General features: G+C 44.8%; 2 protein-coding genes across 10 annotated transcripts in view; one reads left to right on the plus strand and one right to left on the minus strand.

Moving 5' to 3' along the window:
- The window catches only part of WNK1 (WNK lysine deficient protein kinase 1), a 145720-nt gene extending 138692 nt beyond the window's left edge, over positions 1 to 7028 (plus strand). For all 7 annotated transcript variants that reach the window (XM_059726500.1, XM_059726498.1, XM_059726499.1 and 4 more), the window contains 2 exons: positions 3105 to 3292; positions 3946 to 7028. In XM_059726500.1, the coding sequence (XP_059582483.1) occupies positions 3105 to 3292; positions 3946 to 4260 (503 nt within the window). In that variant the 3' untranslated portion in view covers positions 4261 to 7028. The remainder of the gene's footprint in view (positions 1 to 3104; positions 3293 to 3945) is intronic.
- Positions 6729 to 23629, minus strand: part of RAD52 (RAD52 homolog, DNA repair protein) — a 30748-nt gene continuing 13847 nt past the window's right edge. The window contains exons 5-12 of one of the 3 annotated variants that reach the window (XM_014609154.3): positions 22310 to 22377; positions 21903 to 22021; positions 21724 to 21799; positions 13953 to 14152; positions 12860 to 12996; positions 12146 to 12226; positions 10556 to 10801; positions 6729 to 10223 (exon numbers count right to left, since the gene is read on the minus strand). In XM_014609154.3, the coding sequence (XP_014464640.1) occupies positions 10165 to 10223; positions 10556 to 10801; positions 12146 to 12226; positions 12860 to 12996; positions 13953 to 14152; positions 21724 to 21799; positions 21903 to 22021; positions 22310 to 22377 (986 nt within the window). In that variant the 3' untranslated portion in view covers positions 6729 to 10164. Of the gene's footprint in view, positions 10227 to 10555; positions 10802 to 12145; positions 12227 to 12859; positions 12997 to 13952; positions 14153 to 21723; positions 21800 to 21902; positions 22022 to 22309; positions 22378 to 23629 lie in introns of all 3 variants that reach the window. The other 2 variants (XM_019489384.2, XM_019489385.2) reach the window with 2 other exon arrangements.

Genomic DNA, 23629 nt, shown 5'->3' on the forward strand with positions numbered 1-23629 from the left:
TGGCCTAGACCAAAGCCCTCAGAGTGTGTGCTGTGTAATGCATGACCAAAACAAAATGTATGCTGTATAGAAATGTTCCCAGCAGCAAGAAGCAGATTATTGGCCATCAGGAAGGGGTTGAGAGGTGCTAGTCCTTGCATGAACCTGTGACTGGAATGTGACTTGTTTGTTTTGGCACCTTCTTTTGAGTAGAGTTCTGTTTTGTTTGCCTGTGTATGTACTAACCTCACCCTTTCACTTTTGTGCTGCTACTTTGTTCAGTAATTGTATGTTTCAGGCCCCATGTTAATGTCACACGTGCTTGATATCCTCACTGCTCCATCACCCTATATATGATGTTCCTTACTGCCCTGTCTGATGTTATCCTGTTACACTGTGTTCTGAACTCCCCCTGCACACTGGTCAGGGAGCCCCTTCATCACCACTGTGGCATGAGGCTCCTTGTACCCACACAGTTAGGCAGCGCTGGTGAAGGGCAGCATGCCTCTCCTTCCAGCACTGTCTGCTCCAATAGCACCTTGCTCAGTGCCTACAGGAAATGTTCTTTTACTTCCTTGGTGTCCCTTGACAAGAGATCCATTCTCACAGAAAAGCAGAGGCTGCTCTTTCCTAGGCAGAAAGGTTTTGCAGAGATGGTTGGGCACAGAAGCACTGCAGTTGACTAAGCCATAGTCACTTGGCTGACTTAGGTGTGTGTGAAGTGGGCAGTATTTGATTTGGATTTGGCCCTATTCAGGGGACAGTGATTTGATTCACTGATTCAGATCAGTGTCCCAACTCAATTCTGATTCAGAGAATCAGCAATTTGGCCATAGACAGCTTTATATGGGGTTTTTTCCATGTACCTCAAGGTACCAGGTGCAGCTTATGAATGCTGAGATGGTGGTGCAGACGGAGCATCCCAGGGGAGGGGGGTGGGGGGGGGTCCCCTGTGTGCTTGGTACCGGACTGGAAGTAGTTCTGGTCCACTTCTGGGTCCGCTGCCGAGTGCGTGGGGGACCCTCTGGCGCGTGATCGGCTGTGTGGGGAACCTCAGGTGCCCCCCTAGACCCAGGAGGCACCAGTCACTGGGCAGGGGAGGGGGTCCCCCACACACTTTGCAGCAGACCTGGAAGTGGACCAGAAGTACTTCCAGGTCCACTGCTGAGTGCACAGGGGACCCCTATGCGCTCCCATGGGACACTCCATCCACCCCACCATCTCAGTGTTCACAAGCCACACTTGGTACCTCAAGGTATGTAGAAAAAACATATATAAAGGTTGTGTCTATGGTCGAATCTTTGAATCTCTCCAAATCAAATTGAAGACTTCCGATTCGATTCAGAGAGATTAAAGGGTCTCCTGATTTGATTTGGATTCAGAGACTCGGCCGCCATATTGGGCTGAATCTCCTCCAAATTGAATCCGCAACTGAAGCTTCGCACAGCGCTACTAGTGACTCCTTGGTATCTTGTGTTGTGCAGTAGGGAGGTGATGATTCCTCTGCTGGGGTCTTTGGTGCTCTGGAAAGGTTTGCCCTGCTCACATCAAGTTTCCCAGGTGCTGTTTCAGTTCCAGCCTCAAATCCTTGAGACCTTTTAACCCAACTCAAGAGTCAGGTGGCCTACACAAGCTTGATTCCACACCATGGTGAGCATCTTCCATGGACTTCCAGATGAAGAGAAGTCTGGTGCCAAGCAAGGGTTCAGAGATGTAGGGTCTGTTCTGGGTTTTCCTTCTGACGAGAAGTGGACAATGGATTTGGGGGGGGGCTGTGATTATCTTTTACTAGACCAGCTGCAAGGCTGGAATAAAGTTAGACAAGCTTTTGAATGCGCAGCATTTTTCATCAGGTCCTGCATTCAAAAGCTTGTCTAACTTTTTTTTTTTTTATTCCAGCCATGCAGTTGGTCCAGTAAAAGATATGACACTCCCCTCCCTTCCCCCCCCCCCCCCCCCCCCCCCCAAATCCTTGCCACTCACAATTCTTGGACTTTCATGGCTACATCTTCACTGTAAGACTAGAGTGATATCCTCACCAAGACTACTTGCCCCCTTGGTAAATTGAGGATCCCTCCAGTGCTGTTGTGAATCTTGCGTGAAGTGCTCAGATCCCTGCAATCGTGGTTGTTGTAGAAAAGTTTAAATCTTGAATGCAGCTCTTCTTGTTCTGCAGTTGCAAATATAAGGCTCAAGGTGTGTGAGGTTGCACATGACTGAGCTGCTTATCACTGTCTCCAAGGAGTTGTCTTTTCAAATAACTTTCAGCAAACTCTCTGGCAGAACTGAAAGCAGCCTGTCCACTGGCTCCTAATATTGTAGTGCAGTCAGTTCTAGATGGGGAGTGGCATCCCCATGTCCATTTTAGGAGCTGCTCTCCTTCCCCTTCAAGCTACCTTTGCTGTGTACATGTGAAAACGCCTTGAATCATGATAACACAGCAACCTTCCAGGAGTTCTCCATATGAAAAAGCAAGCTTCCTGTGAAGTGTACGCTGCCTGCTAGGTGGAGACAGACCCTTGCACATAAACCCCTGGGAACACGAGGCTGGTAGCGGTTGGGTGTCACAGCCCTGGCAGTTACTGTTGCTCATGTACATGTGCTTACTTATAATCTGTGAGGGAGCAGCTTTTTCTCCATTCACAGGATGGAGATGGCTGCATTGTAGAGCAGTGTGGCCTGTTTCTCTATTGCTTCTTCCCTTGTGCTTTGAGTTGGATTTGAAGTGTGGTGTAACAGTGGCTACTACTACAGTTGTGATGTGCAGTGAGAGGACTTTTGCTGCCATTCATCGCATGTCCTGTCACTTAATAGTGAAACCAAATTCCACTAATCTTGCTTCCAAAAAGAAATATGTAGGCAGGAGCCATTCCTCTCCTAGACAACTACAACTGCTTGCAGAACTCCTTGGAAAACTCATCTACAAAAACACTTAATTGAGGCAAATGGCAAAGTGAACCCTTGGAAATCCCACTCCAGTGTATACTGGAAATGAAATCTAGAATTCATGTGCATGGCTTTTTAACTTGTGTCTTTGTATTTTTCCACCATTGCCATAATGCTTAAATTCCCTGGGAAAACAGAAATCTCAGTGTAAAAGCCACTGTTGTTCCTTTTAATTCCAGGGACCAGCAGCACTAACACAGTTGGGGCTACAGTGAACAGCCAGGCACCCCAGTCTCAGCCGCCTGCTATCTCCTCCAGCCGAAAAGGGACCTTCACAGATGACCTGCACAAGTTGGTAGACAATTGGGCCCGTGATGCCATGAACCTGTCTGGCAAGAGAGCTGGCAAAGGACACAGCAACTATGAGGTGAGAGTCTCTTCTCCCCCTGCCCGCTTATGGCCCTCTATTACACCCTTGAACATTTGGAGAGACCTGTTGGTGCTAGCACTAATGCTCACTCAGTGTGTTTAATATATGTAACTAATAGAGCCAGACCAAAATGATGCTCTAGTACAGTGATTCGCAACCTTTTTCACACTGGGACCCATTAGCATAATTATCAGCTTGGTACCACTGGGGACCCACAACTCCCTAGTCCTGACGGTCTCTCTCCCAGGGTCTCCCCCCTCTGGCTGCTGCATCTGGCCCCCTCCCTCTCCAGCTCCTGGGGCTGCTCTCACAATCAACATGCCTTCGGCTGCGTGCCAGTTCCATGCAAGCTGCCAGTGTTGCAGCCTGCAAGGGGAAACTGCACAATTCCATGGGCACTCCCTGTGACCCTTTACAATGTTCTTGTGACCCACTTGTGGGTCATGACCCACGGGTGGAGAAACACTGCTCTGGGAAAATACTGGCATTTGCTTAAATGTGGAGGGTTCTGCTGCTGCCTCTTCTGTCGGGTACTAAAGAAAGGAGAGTTTTAGGTGGTTATCTTCCTGCATGAAAGAGCAGGGGTGTGGGGTGGTTGCTGTTTCTGCTACATTATAGTAACTTCTTTTGGGGACTGGATTTTCTTTCAGGGCCCTGGAATGGCAAGAAAGTTCTCGGCACCTGGCCAACTCTGTATATCTATGACATCCTCCCTGGGTGCTACACCCATCCCTGCAGCATCAGCTACCTCTTTAGGTCACTTCACAAAGGCTATGTGCCCACCACAGCAGTACAATTACCCAGCAGCATCCTTTGCAGCTCCATGGAGTGGGACAGGTGGTCCAGCACAGCAGTCCCTCGGCCAGTTCCAGCCTGTAGCTGCTGCCTCTTTGCAAAGCTTCAACATCGGCAGTTTGCAGAAATCTATCAGTAACCCCCCAGGCTCCAACTTGCGGACCACTTAGCCACACCCAGAGACTGAGCTGGGTAGACCCTGGGACAGGGAATGAGGCCTGTATCAATACTAGTGCTGCAACAAACTAGCTGTTTCTGCCACAGTGGGAATGAGCTTCCCTTGTCCAACCAGTGCTGTTAGCTCTCTGTAAAGAGCCACAAATCTCAAGGGGGAGGAGGGTAATGGACAACTTTGTGATGGGACAGTGCTTCTGACTAGATGCTCCTGCTCGTGCGACAAGCGATGAAGATGGATGTCATTTAGTCAAAGGAATCTCGCTGTAAAACTTCGTTCTTGGTTTGAGTCTGAATCCATGTGCTGGTGGGAGAGTTTAGTCCTAGTTCATGGCTTTAACACATTTCTCATGCCCTGAAGAATCGAGACCAGGAGAGGAGCTGTCCAAATCCCCCTCCTCTTCCTCTCTCTAAACAATCGTCTTTGGCTCCTGAGTGGTGGGGGACACAAATAGACTTGCAGTGCAGCCCATGCTTGAGATAGGTCATTACTGCTTTAAGTAAAAGATATTAACAGCTTCAACAGCAGCATTAGAGCAATTTAAATTGTTTAAAAAAATTTAAAAAGTTCCCAGCGGACATGTACTTACCATCAGTTTTGATGTGGAAACACTGTGATATATAAATGTTGTTGGACAACAGTAGCTTAAAATGAGTGGAATATAGAGGGTTAAAAAAGTTAAAAAGTAAAAAAATGTAAAAAAAGCTAGCTATATCCTTATACTTATTGGAGACACTTTAACTTTTTCCTTTGTATTTTCATTGTATTAGATAAATAAATGTGAATGTAAAATTGTATAAATTAATGTACTTGAATACGTCTGTTCTCCCAGTATGCTTGCTGGATATTTTAGTGCCTTGGACTTTTATTGCTTCTGCAGTTAGCATCACCTTCCCAGCAGACCCCAGATGAGAGAGGGCAAGCTAAGAGAATGAATTGTTTGTACCTAGTGACCAGGATACCAAAGGGTCAACAAGTTGGATGTGTTGTTATAGTCATAATGTAACAGTCTAGGGTAGGTGTCAGAGAGGAAGCAGTTGAGGCTGTAGGTTGAAAGAGTTCTGGTGCTGGGGAAAGCTGCCCATATGAACACATTTCAGAATTGATGAGTCAATGCTGATGTGACTGGGGGCAGGCTGGGGGAGGGACATAGGCCACGGACAAAACTAACAAACGCTGCCTTGAGACTTAATAGAGCTGGATCAAACTAGAGGGTGGGGAGAATGTGTGTATATATAGGAGAGGTTCAACTTCAGATGTGGTTTGACTCAAGTTAGGAAGGTGTGGTAAGCATGTGTGCATGAGGTTGGAGCCATTGGTTTTTGTGGAGTGGGTTGTCTGCTGGGACTGCTTTTCTTACCTTTTTTTTCTAATCCATTCGTGCCAGGAGTACGCTTTCCCGGTGCGACGTCCATTGCCGGCAATGGATGCACTTGAAACAGCCGGCATCAAGGAGTTCCCTCTGTGTTATGCATGCAGAGGACTTAATTTTGTTCACTCTAAAAAATTTCAAGCTGGTACCAGGACCGTAACTAACTGTGCCACCTGAGTATAACTGTACTGTACCTTCTGCTTAGTTCATTCTCTTCCCTTCTTCATATTTACAAATACTGGTTCCCTGTTCAAAGTAATAATACTGCAACCAACCAGTATTACTTGGTGTAGTGCTGCAACAAGCTGTGAAGGTCAAAGTACTGCTTCCTGGTACTTGAGAGTAGTTCAGTGGCATCCTGGAAGCGTGTGCATCAAATAAGTCTTTTTACTTGTCTGAATTTTCTTCTGTGAGTAATGCTTCCCTGGGGGGAGAATTAATTTGGGGTTTCTACTTCCTTTCTGTGGATGTTTCACATTTTACCTATAAAGCCCCCAAAGGCACAAGATCTGTCTGTTTCCCTTCATCTGGTTTTGATGTTTACAACATCTTTGTTTGTCAGCAAGGGTGTAGGCAAACTGAAGAAGTCCTGGCGGATGAAAGATAGTGGCCAGATGACTGGGTTCCAACAGTTTCTCAGATGTTTGTGAGTGGCTTCTTCCTCCTTTAATTCCTTTTAACTAACATGCAGGCTCCATAAAACTACAGGAGGAGAAAGAAGGCTCACAGTTGTATGTGTGATGGGAAGAGAAGGAGAAAAGGGGTCCCTGCTGGTAAAGTTAGTAGAAAGCAGAGGCTTTCTGATTCCTAAATGGGTGAGGAGAGGAGGTTCTTGGATACACCAAATATGGGAGAGGAAAAGTGTCCTGTATAACAGAGCAGTCACAGGCCTGAAGCAGTAGTGGGAGAAGGGCAACACTTCATGGCAGAAGAACTGATAACTGAAAGCAGCACATGGTTATTTAATTGATTTAATAAGTTTGAGGTCGGTTTTTTCTCTTAATGTTATGCAAGAGCTGGTTTTATTTACCATTGATTTCCCTCCTGTGGATGAAATAACTGAAGTCTAGAGGAATAAACTAATGCTACTGAACTGTTAAATTATTTTGTGTTTAATATTACACTTTGAGTATCTTTTTTCCACATAAAATCTGTTTCTGAATTTACAAATGTTTTCTTTACATTATTTAACAATGTACACTGTAAAAAGGCAAAAAAAGAAAAATAAACTGAATTCAAACTCTGGGCTTCCCTGGCCGTAGTTAGTTGTATGTTTTGCACTAAATCCAGGCATTGCGCTTCTTGTATGATTGCGCTTTGTGCTGCAATTTGTTACCTTTGTAGAATATTTAATGAAATCATTCAAATAAAACAAACCTGCTTTTGTTGAACTGTGGGTTTTCATTTTCAGCTGGTTCCTACCTCTTCTGTCTCCCTTCTCTGGATAATTATCTGCAGGTGGGTTTTTGTTGCCCAGCTCCTAGCTAGTTTCCTCAGGAAAGTACCTACTTTAATGAGACACCAAACTTGTCAAAAGCAGTGGTCAGAAATAACAGTTTGACCTTTCAACAAACTACTCTGAAAAATAAGCAACAGTAAAAGACAGTTCATAGATGCTGGGTCAATGACTTTCTGCATCAGGAAGTCTAAAGGGTCTTGGCTAACAGGTAATTCAGGCAACAACACATTTCTGGTGTGGTGTAGGTTGGCTTCAGTATGAAGTTTTCCTGCTCTGGGGACAGATGGTTGGACAAGGTCTAAATAGCTGGCATTAACCCCAGGGGGTTGGCAAACTCCCCTGTCTACTGTAACCTCTGGGTCCTGGCTAATTTTTGGAGACTTTGTGCTGCCTCTTAGCAACTCTGTCAGAGAGGAATCTGTCCCTGATGAAAAGGGGTTGGCGAAGGTCAGTCTTTGGTTAGTTCTGCTTTTCTTTCTGCATCCCAGCTCCCTTGCTTGGAAACTAAGCTAGAGGGATGCGTGCCTACAACACCATGGAGTGGAAAACCTGGTGAAGCAGAGCCCAGATGAACTCCACCACAAAGACTTCTTGCTATTGTCAACAAACATAGAGGGTCAAGCTTGCTTGGCTGGTCAGGGTCCTTCAAGCAGCTGTAGTTGGAACTAGCAAAGAGCTGTCTGAGAGGAGTAATGTCTTTACTAGGAATGGGGTAAGAGGCATCTTGGGAATTGCAAAGAATCTCCATGTCTGCTCAAGCCATTCTCTGCCTCAGTGGGATTTGCATGTCCTTGAGGCAGCGTGTGGTAAATTGCCATTTCAGCAACTCTCGTAGCACTAGATCATATGGGCCCCTAGTGTCTTCTGGAGGATGGCAAGTGAGGTGCAGGGTTTTTAAATAGTAACAATTTGCTAAATCTCCTTTCTTTAGGAAAGCTTTTGTTGTTCATGCTGCTGCAGGCTGGGATCCTGTAGGACTCCCTCCTTACTTAGGGTTCTTAAAAGCCCTCCAAAGAAGATGCAAGCTTTGGGGGTAAGCTTTATGATGCACCAAGGTGGGGCATCTCTCCAGTCTTGAACCAGTGGTTCTGCATGCACTTGAGTTCCTATGACTACAGCTTTTTTTCCAAAAGTTAACCTTGTGGCTCGATCCTCCATTTTCTTTGTGTGATCCAAACATGCTCTTCCTTAATAGCCTTTGCCTTGGCTTAATGTGGGATGCATGAGCACTGACTATAGTAAGTAATGAGATTTTTCTTAACCAGTGTCATAAGCATTCTCTTCCCAGGGATGGGCTGGGAAGTGATAAAGGCAGGCTATACACTGACACCTTAAACAGGAGTGGTCACCTTCAGCTATCCTCAGTTTTATGAGTAAGGCAATAAAGGCTACTGACAATTTTATAGGCAGATGTTCTGGCAAGGAGGCAGCTTCATACAGCCAATGGGGTATTGAGGCCACTTGGGTATTTTCAGTTCTACATTTTGCTGCTGGAAACAGTAGTGTGTGCGTGCGCACATGCTTGGAGGTGGGGGATCGGTTTTTTCGTTACTGGAGAAACATGAGATTCTGTTAACAGGGAAAGAGCATGGTAAAGCTTGCTTTCAATTTCAGTGTTGTATATCTGACTTACTGTTTAGCTATGAGACAGGACATATGTCTTATGATTCACTGTCATTAAGACTAGTCTTGTACTATACTATCACTGTGCTACATGGGCAAGTTCCTGCTTTAAGCAGAGCACTTGCCACTCTGGGTGGTGATTTTAAAGTTGGGACTGGAGTGGGCTCATCTACTTGAGATGCTTAATGTGTACTGGACTAATTCTACTACAAGTTAGTGCAGCTGGCAGAAACCGTGCTAATGCACAGATTTAGTCTAGTGTGCATTAAGCATCACACAATGTTCATCTGCACTAATATTCAGTAGTGCTAATTATGGTACATTAAGTTAGTACCTGTTGTTACAGGTACTAAACAATGCACTGTAATTACAGTGTATTAATGAACTGTTAATTAATAACAATCTCATGTTTCTCCAGTAATGAAAAAAACGATCCCCCACCTCCAAGCATGCGCGCACACTACAGATATGCTCAGTAACTCCTATTCTTTGCTTCTAATGCTTGCCCCGTTTCTCCTGATTATGCTTCATCCCACATGTTTAACTAAAAGTGTATAAACCTCTTGTATCTCCCCTGGTGTTGCAGGCAATGGTGTGATGCATCACTCTCCTCCCTTAAGCTACAACCTGGGAGTAGACAACAAAACACTTGTGGTTTGGGCTTCTGTTTAATTTCAGACTTGTTATTAGGTATATAGTGCTAATCTGCCTTCGGCTTCAGGAAGAGGGAGTTGGGTTGTCAGGCTGAGTAGCATTAAACCACAAGAAGTCAGTGTAATAGAAATCTTCCTCTGTCTAGAGGACCTGTCATGTATTCAAGATAGCTGTGTTGTTGACCCACTTGAACAGCTACACCATTTATTCATGTTTGCCATAATAAAAAGGGGATAAAAGTTAATATAAAAACAAATTAGTAAAGGAACAGAACAGGTCAACCCCACTCCTCATATAATGGACCTGGCCAAGCAGAATTTTAATACAGGATGGGGTCAAATGATTCCTTCCCCAGTTTAACTTTACTAAACACTGTTTGCCTTCAAAAGAGAAATGCTTCCTCTACAACATGAAACTGCAGAGGAATGACCCCCCCCCTCCACCCTCACCCTTCATGCATTTCATTCTAGGAACCAGTTTCTTAGAACAGCACAAAGGAATTTAAAATTACAGTGTTTATGACCTGATACAAGCCATGACTTGAAGAGCCTTTCCACAGCCTCTGAATCTGGAGTCGGGGAGAAACGCATTTGAAACATTTTTGACCGCACAAAAGGGGGGGTGTCAAGCCCACGACTGTGGGCCAACTTCCTGTCCTGCATTCATAGTTAAGCTTATGCATCACCGAAGGAAGGGCCTGGTCTGCTTGATTATCTTCCTCATGCCACTGAACAGATTGTTTGAAATAATGACAGATCCAGAGGCAAGAAGTCAGGAGCTGCTGTCATTCCTTAGGTGGGTTCCAGTTTCCTTTTCTTCATACCTTGGCTCCTTCTGTAGGGGCTGTAGTCTGCTAAACAGGAAGACAGCTGGTTAGAATTGGACCAATAGTTTTTGTGCTTTTCTCCATGGCTAAAACTGACCTATTTCAGGTTAAGCAGGAGAGGGAATGGCAGGATAGCTAGGTTCCTTCTTTGGCAAATGTATAAGAGGAAGTTTTCGCATTGGTTGTGAAACCTTAAAGCAACCTGGGTGAGAACAATAGGTATGCCTGAGACAGAAGCTGCTTAGAAGCCTTGTCTGTGAACAGGATGCTTTTCTGGTCACCCTCCAAGAATTACACTCCTCTAATCAAAAGAGTTGCATCATTGGCCTCTGCAGATATTACACAGCTCCACCTACCTACTGTATGCTGGTTGGCACAATGGCTAAAAGTCCTCTGGTCGACAGACACTTGCCAGGGTGTAGGCCTTGCACCTGGTTTGTGATAGCTCATCTTCTGAGGAGTCTTGCTCCGAGTAGTCATGTGATGCTGTCCAAGTGGGGTTGCAGGAGCCTGTGGCTGGGCTGGCATATCTGCCATTTTGTGGCTAGCAGCATCACTGAGATTGGTGGCCTCTAGAGGAATGTCCCAAAGTTCAGGGTCATCTGGAACAATTCAAACAGATATGCCTCAATGAGGGAAGAAAGCTGTGACATCACAGGGATAGAATTATAACAGGGATAGGTCCAGCACACCTACAGCCTAGGGAATGACCTGCTGAGTGGCACGGAAGTGGAAAGGGACCTTGGAGTCCTAGTGGACTCCAAGATGAACACGAGTCAGCGGTGTGACAAAGCCATCAGAAAAGCCAATGGCACTTTATCATGCATCAGCAGGTGCATAACGAATAGGTCCAAGGAGGTGATACTTCCCCTCTATCGGGCGCTGGTCAGACCACAGTTGGAGTACTGTGTGCAATTCTGGGTGCCGCAATTCAAGAGGGATGCGGATAACCTGGAGAGGGTCCAGACAAGGGCCTGCAGACCAAGCCGTACGAGGAGAGACTAGAGAAACTGGACCTTTTCAGCCTCCACAAGAGAAGGTTGAGAGGCGACCTTGTGGCTGCCTATAAGTTCATCACGGGGGCACAGAAGGGAATTGGTGAGTTTTTATTCACCAAGGCGCGCCCCCGGGGGTTACAAGAAATAATGGCCACAAGCTAGCAGACAGCAGATTTAGACTGGACATTAGGAAGAACTTCTTCACAGTTCGAGTGGCCAAGGTCTGGAATGGGCTCCCAAAGGAGGTGGTGCTCTCCCCTACCCTGGGGGTCTTCAAGAGGAGGTTAGATGAGTATCTAGCTGGGGTCATCTAGACCCAGCACTCTTTCCTACCTATGCAGGGGGTCGGACTCGATGATCTATTGAGGTCCCTTCCGACCCTAACATCTATGAATCTATAACACCAGCACAACCCCTTCCCATACACTGGCAAATGGAGAGGCCAAAACAAAACCTTGACAGCTTTTACAGCAATGGGAAAATTAAGTGAGCAACATCTGAAAATAAATCTGTTGCACTGTGTGAGACTAACATGGCAGTAAGAAGGGATGCTTAAGCCTGCATCGCTCCTCAAGCTCTTGGTAGGGGGTGGGGAGGGAAATACTGGAACGCCCAAAATGAGGGGGTGGCTCCCAAGGCTGTTGCCAGCCAGAAAGCTGATGATTCCTGCCACTTGTAGCACCTGTGTGGATAACTGCTTGAAAAGTAAGGTCCTCTGAGCAGGAAGGGTCAGAGTGGTACCCGTCCCAGTCAGTGTAGAGGCAACTCATTCCTGCACCCCTCCATCTTGGTTTTTCTCCAGACTATGACTATTAAGACCATAAGATCCTGCAGCTTGCCACAGCCAAGCCCGTGTCCTTGCCCTCTTCTCCCAACACCCTGATATGGCTTGCCTGCCCATCAGAGTTGATGCCATTTGCCACAGCTCAACTGCCATGTTTTGCTGACCTGCAAAGAACTCGTCTTCTGCAGTCGGTTGCTGTTGTGCTGTGACTGGAGTGCTGTGCTTCACAGGAGGAGGTGGTGGCACTGAGTAGCATGGGTAACAAAGGGGAGAGATTCATGCAAGGAAATGCAGATGGGTACCTCCACCTCCCACTCCCTCCGTTTTAGGAGAAGAAAGTAAATCTGTTCAAGACAAGTAGGATGGACTAGCCATCTGACTGCCAATCCCAGCCTCTTGTTAGAAATGGGAAGCAGGGGGGAAGGAGAGGTAGGATAAGGACAAATGGACTACCCTGAGGTTTCCTGCACCAGGAATTGAGGTATGCTACCTTCAGCCATGCTGCCTGACGGGGAAAATTTGGGTATTCGTACTATCAGGACACAGTGGCAACTTTTGCCAACAGGTAGGGATGCACCTGTGTTAATGGTAGTGACAGCCAATGGCTGCATTATAGAATGTTCTAGGCTGATCAGAGCATTGCGGTTTGGCCATGTTGGGCGTGGGCCCACCTCTCTGCCACTTCGGAAAGAGAAGCTATGCTTGCTCAATAGGCAACTAATATCTCGTCTCTTCTTCCTTTGGTCTCTCTCTCTCTCTCCTCTAGCTCTCTTCAGTCAGTAAAATAGTGGCAGTTAGGAAGCCAAGAAAGGGTCCTGCACAACTACCTCCCTTAAGTGGATGGTGCTGGAGCTGCCGAGTCTCTCTGTGCATCATACCATGTTTGCAGACTGGAGCAACTATTGGGATCTGAAGTTTTTTCTCCATCTGTTCCCGGAACTGCTGCTGTAGCTGCTTCTGCCGCAACTTCCGCTGGTAAGTGGCATCACACTCGGTGGCTAAAGAGTCTGTGTTTCTGCTCCCACAAAATAAATGCACCATTAACAATGTGACTTAAGCAGGTTTAAATTATATACAGTAGGGATGTAAACATCAATGAAAGCAGGGAAAATAGAATAGTTAGTTTTGCTATGGTGCCTTCTGCACAGAGGTCTTTGGATGCTTTAGAAGCACTGCCTGTTTGCTAACCTCAAAGATTTTGTGACAGTGACATTACTGTTTCATAAATAGGAAAATGTTAGTGGGGTGGCTAAAACTTATACTTGTTCCTGCAGGAGGTCTGTGGGTAGAAACCAAATCCTCTGACCCCGAGTCATAAACGCAAACCCCATTCTTCCCCCATGTCCCACACTCCAGGAGCGGAGGTTGGTTTGAATGCTGCCTGCTGACCACATCAAAGGGTAGGCCCTGCAAATTCCAGGGCTAAAACCATTGCAGGCACTGGAAGTGCAGACAAAAATAGACCCAAGTACTTTGCTTTTGTACAAGTAAGAGTCTGGGAGCCTCATGATTCTGCTCCCACCCACTGAAGCACTGCAAAAACTCCTCGATTCTGCCACAAATGGGTAGTACAGTGGGCTCTAGAGACTCCCTTAAGACCAATTGTGTCCTATGAAAACACAATGACTCCTCTGGAGGGAAATATGGTATAACAATCATGGCTGAACTATACAGAGTGAAATACTGCCTGCATTAAGGAGACAAGATGCAGAACACTCTGTGGAAAGATCCACCTAGTAGCCATTAAATGACAGAAGAGGAGGTTTACAAAGGGCTGGATTGAATTTCTTTTAAATCTTAGAAGTACAGGGTGAGTGTGTACTTGAGTACTGGGACTTGATGGGGGAGGGCAGGAGGGAGCAACGTGTGTATATTTCAGTCCAGCACCAAGGAACACCTGAATGTGGTATGAGCGCTTATTTTTAGCACAGCATAAATGAAGTACCAGACCTCTTGGGGTAACAGTCCCACCTGGTGCTGTGTGGATGGTCCTGTTCCATTCTGTTCAAGGAAGCTTCTGCCTGGTCAGATTTGCAAGAGAGCGCCATCTCACACTGCTGCTGCTGCTGCCCTGCACTCTGCTTCTGTAAACAGCTGTTGTATCTTGCCTTCTCTATTGAGGGCTCAAAGTCTTGCCTTTTAGCTTTGGCCACATCCAACGCAGGGAAAATCTAGTAAAAGAATTGGGAGGAAAAAAATCCATTCAGAAATTTTCCTTCTCATATCAACTTGCGTAAGCACCCACAAGCCTTGTCTACCTGGTGCAGTTACAGCAATTTAATTGTTTTGCTCTGAATGCAGCTGTTTATCTGTAACTAGCTGGGGTGCATCCATGCAACTGTGCGAGTCTGAATTAGCAGCTCAGCTATGGTACATAAACCACAGTGTACTTCTACATTGGTTATGCTCTATGCTCTTATTTTTAATTTTTTTTGCATATGCCTTCTGGGATGTATGCTAAAGCCACAAGAAGTCTAGACCTACAGAGTCCTATGATTCCTCTTGACTTCCATTAATTTTGTTGGTGATATATTCAAACTGATGTCAGACTTCAGGAAGGAGCTAGCAGGAAATGGTGTAATCATGGGAAGCTTTAATATGAAGGATAAGGCACCTGCATTTTGAGCTTGCAGGCTGATTGACCTAAGTCTGTGGTTACGTAGGACTGTTGATGCCATTGCAATAAAGTAAATAGAGGAGGAAGAACAGATGGATTTAGCTGAGCAATTACATTGACAGGCATGTGCCTGGAGCACCTTTATTATGTGGCATGCTGCTTACAGGCTCAGCTGAACAGCACCGACTGGCCCAAGAAGGTAATGGGACAAAGCCAGGGTAACAGCTTTGGTGGCAGAACTTTAGGATGACACAGGCAGCTTTCCTAGAAACCTTAGAGGAGCAGCTGTAGCAAAGTAACAGGAGCTGTCCTTAGTGTAGCAAAGCATGTTACTATCATCACTATCATCGTCTGGAGGTTTGCCATGCAATGCATCACTAGCTAATACCAATGGTGTTGGTCAACTGGCAGGGGTGCTGTCATGGAGATTTGCAATCCTAGGAGTTCTGCTGTGCTATGCCAAAGCCTGCCAGTGCACAGGAGGTCACCGGTTTGAACAAACAGAATTCACTTAACTGTTCTTTGTCCCCTCTCCACATAAGGTCAAAGCCTACTGACTGGAAGAAGTATGTTACTATGATGCTGAAAGGCCTGCTAAATCGCTACAGCGGACACCAAATATGGTTTGGAAAGGTGACTGCTTCCTCTGATAACTGCTTCTGAGAATGAGCAAGGGAACTTCAGCACCGCAGAAAATTGTGAATGTTAATGGAATGAAGAGCTGCTCGTTTATAGAGGGTAAGCTGTGACTGGAGGGTTTTGGCTTGCTAGATGGCTGGACAAGCAGAAGTGGCAGCTTAACTTCATGCTGAGTAAATGCAGAATGTCTATGGAGTCTGCCTGTGGAAGGCTAAAGAGAGCTGTAGTGGATTCAGAGAAGCCTGGATGTTTCTCATTTTTCTGCATTTTGTATGATAGATGCCTGCTTATTCTGCACAACACCTCTGTGTCCAACAAAGAAATCCTGGAAGATGGCTGCGAGCAGGAAGTAGAAAGACACTCAAAATTAGGACAGCTGGAAAAGGCCTCTTGCAATAAAGTCCAAATAGTCAAGTATGCATGATACTACTTCAATGAAAGCAGAGCAGTGCAAGTTTAAGACCAACAGGAGTGAAGTATTACAAGAAGGAATCACAGAATTCCTGACAGTAATGCATATAAAAGGTTTTCAATCTATTGTGGGGGTGGATGCAGTAGGAAGGTTCTGAAATTAGATTCACTGAAATGTGACCTGAAACAGAATCACAAAAAATTAAGGTTGGAAGGGACCTCAGGAGGTCATCTAGTCCAACCCCCTGCTCTCAAAGCAAGACCATCTCCAACCACATCATTCCAGCCAGGGCTTTGCTGAGTCAGGCCGTAAAAACCACCAAGGATGGAGATTCCACCACCTCTCTAAGTAACTTGTTCCAGTGCTTCACTGCCCTCCTCATGAGAGAATCTTTCCTAATATCCAACCTAACCTTCCTAAATAAGCTCAATTCCCTCAGCCTCTCTTCATAAGCCCTGTGCCCCAGCCCTACCCATTTTTGTTGCCCTCCGCTGGACTCTCTCCAACTTGTCCACATCCTTTCTGTAATGGGAGGCCCAAAACTGGACACAATACTCTGGGCGTAGCCTCACCAGTGCTGAATAGAGGTGAATAATTACTTCCCTCAGTCTGCTGGCAACCATGCCCCTACTAATGCAGCACAGTATGCTAATCGCCTCTTTGGCAACAAGGGCACACTGTTGGCTCATATTCAGCTTATTGTCCACTGCAACCTCTTGGTCCTTTTCTGCAGAGCTGCTGCTTAGCCAGTCAGTCCCCAGCCTGTACTAGTGCACGGGATTGTCTGTCCTAAGTGCAGGACTTTGTACTTGCCCTTGCTGAACCTCATGAGATTTCTTTTGGTCCAATCCTCTAATTTGTCTAGGTCACTCCTAGCCCTACCCTCCTATACCCCTCAGCCTGGTTTCATCCACAAACTTGCTGAGGGTGCACTCCATCCTATCTTCCAGATAGGTATTGAAGATATTAAACAAAACTGGCCCCTGACCAACCCCTGTGGCACTCCACTTGATACCAGCTGCCAACTAGAAAGTGAGCCACTGATCACTACCTGTTGAGCCTGACAATCCAGCCAGATTTCTATCCATCTTACAGTCCATTCACTGAACCTATACTTCCTTGATTTGCTTGCAAGACTTCTGTGGGAGACTGTATCAAAAGCCTTACTAAAGTCCAGGTATATCATGTCCACTGCTTTCCCTGCATCCACAGAGCCAGTCATCTCATCATAGAAGGCAATCAGATTGGCCAGTCATGACTTGCCCTTGGGGAATTGCTGATCACTTTCTTCTTCAAGTGCTTAGAATACCCTGGTGATATGTTCTCTATATTCTGCAGGACGTTATTGTAGCACTTAACATTTGTAATTAAAGGGTCTCTATTATGGCTGTTTGCACAGTCTTCCTTTCCAGGGCCATGTGCTCCATTTTGAACACTTGGGAATACTCCAGGAAAGCTTCTTTTCACATCTGCTTTCCTATGTTGTGAGACATTAAACATTTCATGTTAGAGTGTGTCATTAACTCTTTTTTCTTGTAGAGATATTTTCAGAGAAGCTGTCAAACTCCTTTGAGTGACTATAGGGGCTAGGAAGAACTGGAAGAAGCAAACTCACATACTTCCCTACTTCTCACAACCTTCATATTGAAATGTTTCATTTTCTGCTGTGTCCTTTTTCAGAAGGGAAAGCATTTTCCAATTTACCTTCCTATGCCATAAGACCCCTCTACTTTTCTGAAGCTGTGTGCCTAACTTCTTCATTCTTGTATGAAATGGGGGCTATAAGGCACATGCTTGGAGACCTCCCATTAAAGGTGGGTGTGGGGTGTTGGGCTCTGCACTTCTGCTTACGCTGAAGGATGTTATCTGGAGGATCCCCAGGAGGTGGGAGTGCCTTGTTCCAGAGATCATTCAGTAAATGTGGAAGACAAGCAGTGCAAGGATGGTTCCATCTCCAACCTGGTCAGAAACGTAAGGAGAATGCTGTCTCTTTAGGTAGTGCTAATGATTTGGTTTTGCCAGGTAATATCTTTGCCTTAAGCTTCCTTCATTGTTGGAACAGGTTGGCAAAAAGTGCCAAGAAAAATTTAGGGTTCTGCAGTGACTTATACACCAAACTGCATTATAATGCCTTAAAAGTATCTATATATTTTGAAATGCCTCAGAATCATTTAGGGGAATCTCTAAAGTTCTGTAAACACTGAGTGTACCGAGGAGAATGTGGACTAATTTGTTTTTAAATGTTCTGTATTTGGGCTAAAACAATGACACACATATTGTGTTTTGCCTCTTTAACCCTGTTTTGTAGTAGTAACAGGAAAATACTGTAGGTGCAGGTAAATCAAACAGCTCAAAAATTAGGCAGTAAGTGTAGTTAATGGTTGAGTGATTTCACACTGCGGAGAAACCTTCGAAGCGGTTTGATTTTCCATCAAAGAGAACTTACCAAGTAAAAAGGGTATCCATGGCAGGCTTGGAGCAGAGAGCAAGGAGAAAGCAGATCAGTTATGGAGCAGGGTATAGACATGGATTGTTTGACTGGTAGTTGTCATTTGTGGGATGAGATACTGCAGAAAAAACAAAATGTCTAGCCTGGATACAATAGAGACCATGCTGGGCAGGAACGGGTTAAATGGTGAGAAGACAGCAGATGCTCCAAACTCTGCCCAGTGCTATATTGCACAGTCCATAACTAGGAAAAGCAGTTTAACTCTTTAGATGGATGTACTGTAATATAACTTATGTTATTTTTTGGCACTGCACCCCATGCAGCAATGTCAGGTAGGGTGTTGATATAGTAGTCCTCCATAGCGGTTCTCATAGTGTTGTCCCCATGGGGTTTCACCCTAATCTGCTAAAACAAAGATGTCAATTGCCCCAATAATCCTGGTCAATCCAATAGTATATTTAGGATTCAGGCTGCTGTTGGTGGTTGCAGTGCTTATTCACATCACTCTTAGCTTTAATGGTAGCATCACTTAACAAAATTAGCTCTACTGCTCTTAGTATGGATTAAGATATCTTGAGATGCCTCCACTGGAACTCCTATCCTTTGATTCAGCACTTGGGAGTGTCCCATCAACTTGCTTTGCTATGACAGTGGCCTGCAGAAGTCTGTGTTGCCATCATTTTTCTTTCAGTAGGACAGGATGTGAATTTATCCAAGTACAAGCTCTTTCAAAGAGTTCATGCAGAAACATGTGGCAGGAAGGAATGGCTGCATGCAATGGGCATGTGGACTCCTTACTGTTGGTAGGCATCAAGAAGTGCCCCTTTTCTACTGTGGACAGTCATTGCCTTCTTGGTTCCACAATAATTATAGCCTTTTCCCACATTGGGCACATACTATAGCCAATTCAATCCTTGCAAGGTCTTCTGTGGCCCGATAGTGCCTGCCAATATTTAAAACAAAAATAACATCTGGTCCAGATGCTCTCAGAGTAGGGAGCACACAGGGAAAGAGGTCAAATCTGGTGTGAAACAGTTCAGCGTGGAATACTAGCTGGAGGACTGCCACCAGCACAGTATATAGAAACTGGTTCACATGAACCTTAATGAAAACTCACCTAGTGCAAAAGTGAATTTATTTCTGTTCCAAGGAGGATTATTTCCTACAACCTATGGTGTCAAATCAATTTCTGTAAGAACAGTTCTGGTGTGGGTACAGGATACTTCAGCACAAACTAACAAGTGTTAGTACAATAGCAAGGCTTCAAGGTATAGCATCTTGTAGAAGTATTTCTTGTTTTTCTTCTCTATCAGTACCTCTCTAACTGTTCTCAAAGGGCATACGTCTAAGAGAGGATGGCAATGTGCAATTGATACTAGCATTGGACATTTCCCATAACTAAATGAACTACAGTTAACCAGGTCAAACAGCCTCCTTTCACTGAAAAGCCCCAAAATAATTTATCCCCAAACTTTTTCAGCAAAAAACAAATCTCACCATTAAACCAGATTCAATAAAATTAGATTAATTAGAAGTAAATGTAAGTGATTCCCATTCACCAGACACACTCCAGCCCACACCCATCACTAGACCCGGTGATGGATACCTTACATTCACACGTGATAGACTACTGGATAGGTGGGAATATGAGCATTTTGGGTTACAGTAGGTAAGAGAGTCGCAAGAAGAGAACTGTGATTTTGGATTGTATTAACAAGGGTACCATATATTAAAAAAGGTAACTATTGTTTTTCACTACCTGACCCAGGCTAGCTCAAGTCCTCCAGTCCTACCCAGATTACCACATTATAAGAGAGAAACTAGAGAGTGCCCTAAAGACATCAGACATCAGGCTGAGAGCTAGGCCTGTTTATCACCTGCTGGAGAAGAGAGAAGACTGCATACCAAAGGGTATTCATCAAAAGAGAGCCAGGTCCTGTTCTGATGAAGCACTAGGCAGCACTTGACCTCTGGAACAAAAGGGCCTGGAAACCAGATTTGTAAGTCTGTACCTTTGGCTTCAGTTCCTCCTCCTAATTTCATCATGACATGTTTTTAGTTTTAACCATTAAAGTGACCTGTTACTCTAGCTGCCTCTGACCAAACCAGCAAAGGCCAAAGGACCATCAGAACCAGTCAATCTTAAAACAAGCTGGACATGCACAAATTTGGGGATTTGCAGTTTCTACATTTAATTCTCTAGGAAGCTTCAATACTGTATTTCAGTTGCAATGTAGTGCATAAGTCCATATAAATCAACAGTTCCAAGCCCACTCTCACAATTTCAATATGGCACCTTACGGTTCTTATGGCTACTTTATTCTGTTTCCTATTTTAAGGGAAAGAAAACCCAGGTCTCTATTTCCATATGCGAATTTCTAGTAATCCCCTCAGATTTCTGTAGCAGACTACAAATTCCATGGTATCACCAAGCATAAAGAATCTGGAAGATTTTTACTATAATGAAAATGAATACTACAATCAGTGTGGTCAACTGCAAAGCTGTGTTGACATTAAATCCAATTCTACCAAGCACCTCTATTTTCAGTGCTCTGTATATTGTACATTTATATATGGCAACACAATATTTATGCCAAATGATACAACTAGAGCAGGGGTATCAAACTGTTCTGGGACCCTGGACCAGATCTGGGTTGCAAGGGTCCTGCAGACTGGATCCAGCCCAGGACACAAGGGCAGATGCAGTGGCCATTGTAGCAGCAGCAGTGAGTGGTACAGAGTTGGTGGTGACATTGAACCAAGCTCACTGCTGATAGCTGTGGCCAGTGGGGCCAAAAGGCCCTGAATTCTGCAGCAGACCACACTGCCCAAGCTTCAAGTGACCCACTGGTAGCCTGTTGGCCAGCTAGAGTGACTTTGCAAACTGGATCCAGCCTGTAGGCCATATATTTGACAACCCTGAAGTAGAGCTTTTGATTGCTTTGAAAAGGAGAAAATATTGTGCACACTACAGTAACCACAGTGGTCTGAGATGCTGAATACATGTGTACCTAGGGCGGTATCTGCACTGACTACAAGATTAGGATCTTTTGAATAGCAGTGTCCATCAGGGTTGCATGTACACCCTGCTTCTCCTCATGCACTTAGGTTATAAGGGGTGGATTTGCTATGACTGTGTTTCAGTTCCCTCTCAATTTGAAGCCTATGGTAGGTGAGGACTGTGAAAATGAGACTGTGGGTGGGTTGTTGGATCCATGCTGACCACATTATCATTGTTATCATGCAGTGAGCAATTTTTCTTTTCTTTGAATCTGCATTAGTGTGGGATCCCAAAGCAGGTGACTGGCAAACAATGCGTCTTAGGATAGTAAGAACGTGTGTCAACTACTTTGGTCAGAGAAAGGAGTGTTGCCCTCCCAGACTTGGTCCTCAATCCAGCAGCTACATATAGAGCACAATTCAGATTATCTAATAAGCAGCCTAGGTAGGCTGTGGAATCATCACTGGAGACAGAGATGAAACCACACAATCAGCCATCAAGGATAGTTTAAGCATAATTGTTTCAATTCCTTTCACTAACTTCACTGGACCAAAGACCAACTAGAGGCTCCTTACAACCTCAATTATTCCGCTTTTCTCTTCTCCAAAATTCCACCTACCGCACCTGACGAGGAAGTTTATTCACTGCTTGCAGGTAGTCTTTGTCCAAGATGCAGTTCCCAAGCACATTTCCAAAGCACCTATGGGATAAGAGAGCGCACCATGACTAAGAATTTATCATCTTATTCTTACATCACCTCCAATGTGTGCAAGTTATAGCAGTGCACACTGATACCCACTTACCTGAGTGCCCTCTTCAGTCCATCTGTCACTGCTTCCTTTCTTGCCTTCTCTAGAGACAAGGCCTTAGACTTCAGGCCCTCACTCACTCCATATCCCACATCTTCGTGGTATGACCCATCCTATGGCATGAATTAAAAATACTGAATAGGCTCGCTTGTAGTCCTACAAACTTATGTCTCTGTGTGCCAGTTTTTGCTTTCATGTACAATTGATTATAAGTCTTGACATCCCATGTGAATTCAGAGTAGAGTGGATTGGTATTTTATAGTAGGCGTAGCTTTCCAGGGACCCCCAGTAACTTAGTGTATTACAATCTAGTTTCATCCTTATGACTATATCGTCAATCATGGCTCTAGGCAACTATAAGATCAGCAATAGATGCAGCAAATAAAAATTCATCAACTTGCCTTAAGTTGAACTTTAACAAATGCACAGACCCCCACATAGAATCTGCCATTGTTCAGGTCAACAAAATCTGGAAGATTGAAAAGGAGATACTGTTAATACAGTTATCCGAACAACATGACATGGGGTGAAACTTCTGACACATTCAGCTTTGTGGGAAGCAAGAAATTAAAAACCAGTAAGAGGAAACTTATTCATAAAAGTGCGAGGGGCAACACATTTGCAAAATGTACAAAGTATGAGGGGCACCCCTGTTTTAGAGCTGAGAGCTGTCTGCTTGGCATTGCGGAGTGTATTTGCCTCTTCTTCAGGGGTGACATACTGTGTAGACATATTCTCCAAAAGCAGAATCTATTTGGACAATTACTTGAACAACGAATAATTATTTACCCTAGAAGAACAATGGTTCTTCAATATTTATTTTCACACAGATTCCTTGATCTACTTTTCTTTCCTGCTACGTCAGAGTTTTAACCCCATGTGATTCTGTATTAGTGAAGGGCCCACCCTACCCTTTGTGTTTGGGTGGATATCATGGGAAAACCAAAGATGCAAGTTCAGCCTTGATAGACTTTGGCCAAAAAAAAAAAAAAAATCCAATTTCCTGGGTTTGGGGTCCACAATAGAATTTGGAGTGCATCTTTGAGTGACTGTTCACATAGCCATTGTTAGGGTAAATAACTGTCCTTCCCCTTGTCTCTTGCTGGGACCTATTAAGTTTAAGAAATGTTTGTATCAGTCTGTTTCAACACTACAGTTCCCTGCAGAGAAAGAAAGTAGAAGAGCTGAGGCATTACCTGCATCACAGGCTTCTACTCTATTTCTATATCTTGCCAATTCCAGCTAAGATGGACTTACCTGGCATTGTGTTAACCTCCTTAGGTGTAAAAGCTCTACTAGTCTGAGAGCGATCTGGCAGCATGCTTCTCAGATCTTTGAAACACAGGGACACAACTCTGGGCTTCCTGAACAGACCTTGTTACTGAGGGAGTCAGCACAATTGCACTAAGACACCTGGTTTAGGAGCTCCTGAACATAATTCTTGCACCAGACTTAAGAAGATACAATGTCAGTGTTAAAAACTGCTCAATTTGAACCAAGCTGAGTCTCAGTGTAGAATGTGTTGAATGGATCTCAATAGTTTTTTAATAGCATAAAGAATCTGAGATTGCTTCTCTTCTCTACCCTAAAGGGTGAAACTGAGGCACAGACCACACACAATTTGGATGTGGCCCTTCAGACAGGCACCTGAAAGCATTGTTCAGGGTCATCCTGGTAACAATGCACGGTGCACATAAACTGAAACTCATCTTTTTACCTGC

Source organism: Alligator mississippiensis, chromosome 4 (genome assembly GCF_030867095.1).
Source record: "Alligator mississippiensis isolate rAllMis1 chromosome 4, rAllMis1, whole genome shotgun sequence".
Taxonomy (NCBI): Eukaryota; Metazoa; Chordata; order Crocodylia; family Alligatoridae; genus Alligator; species Alligator mississippiensis.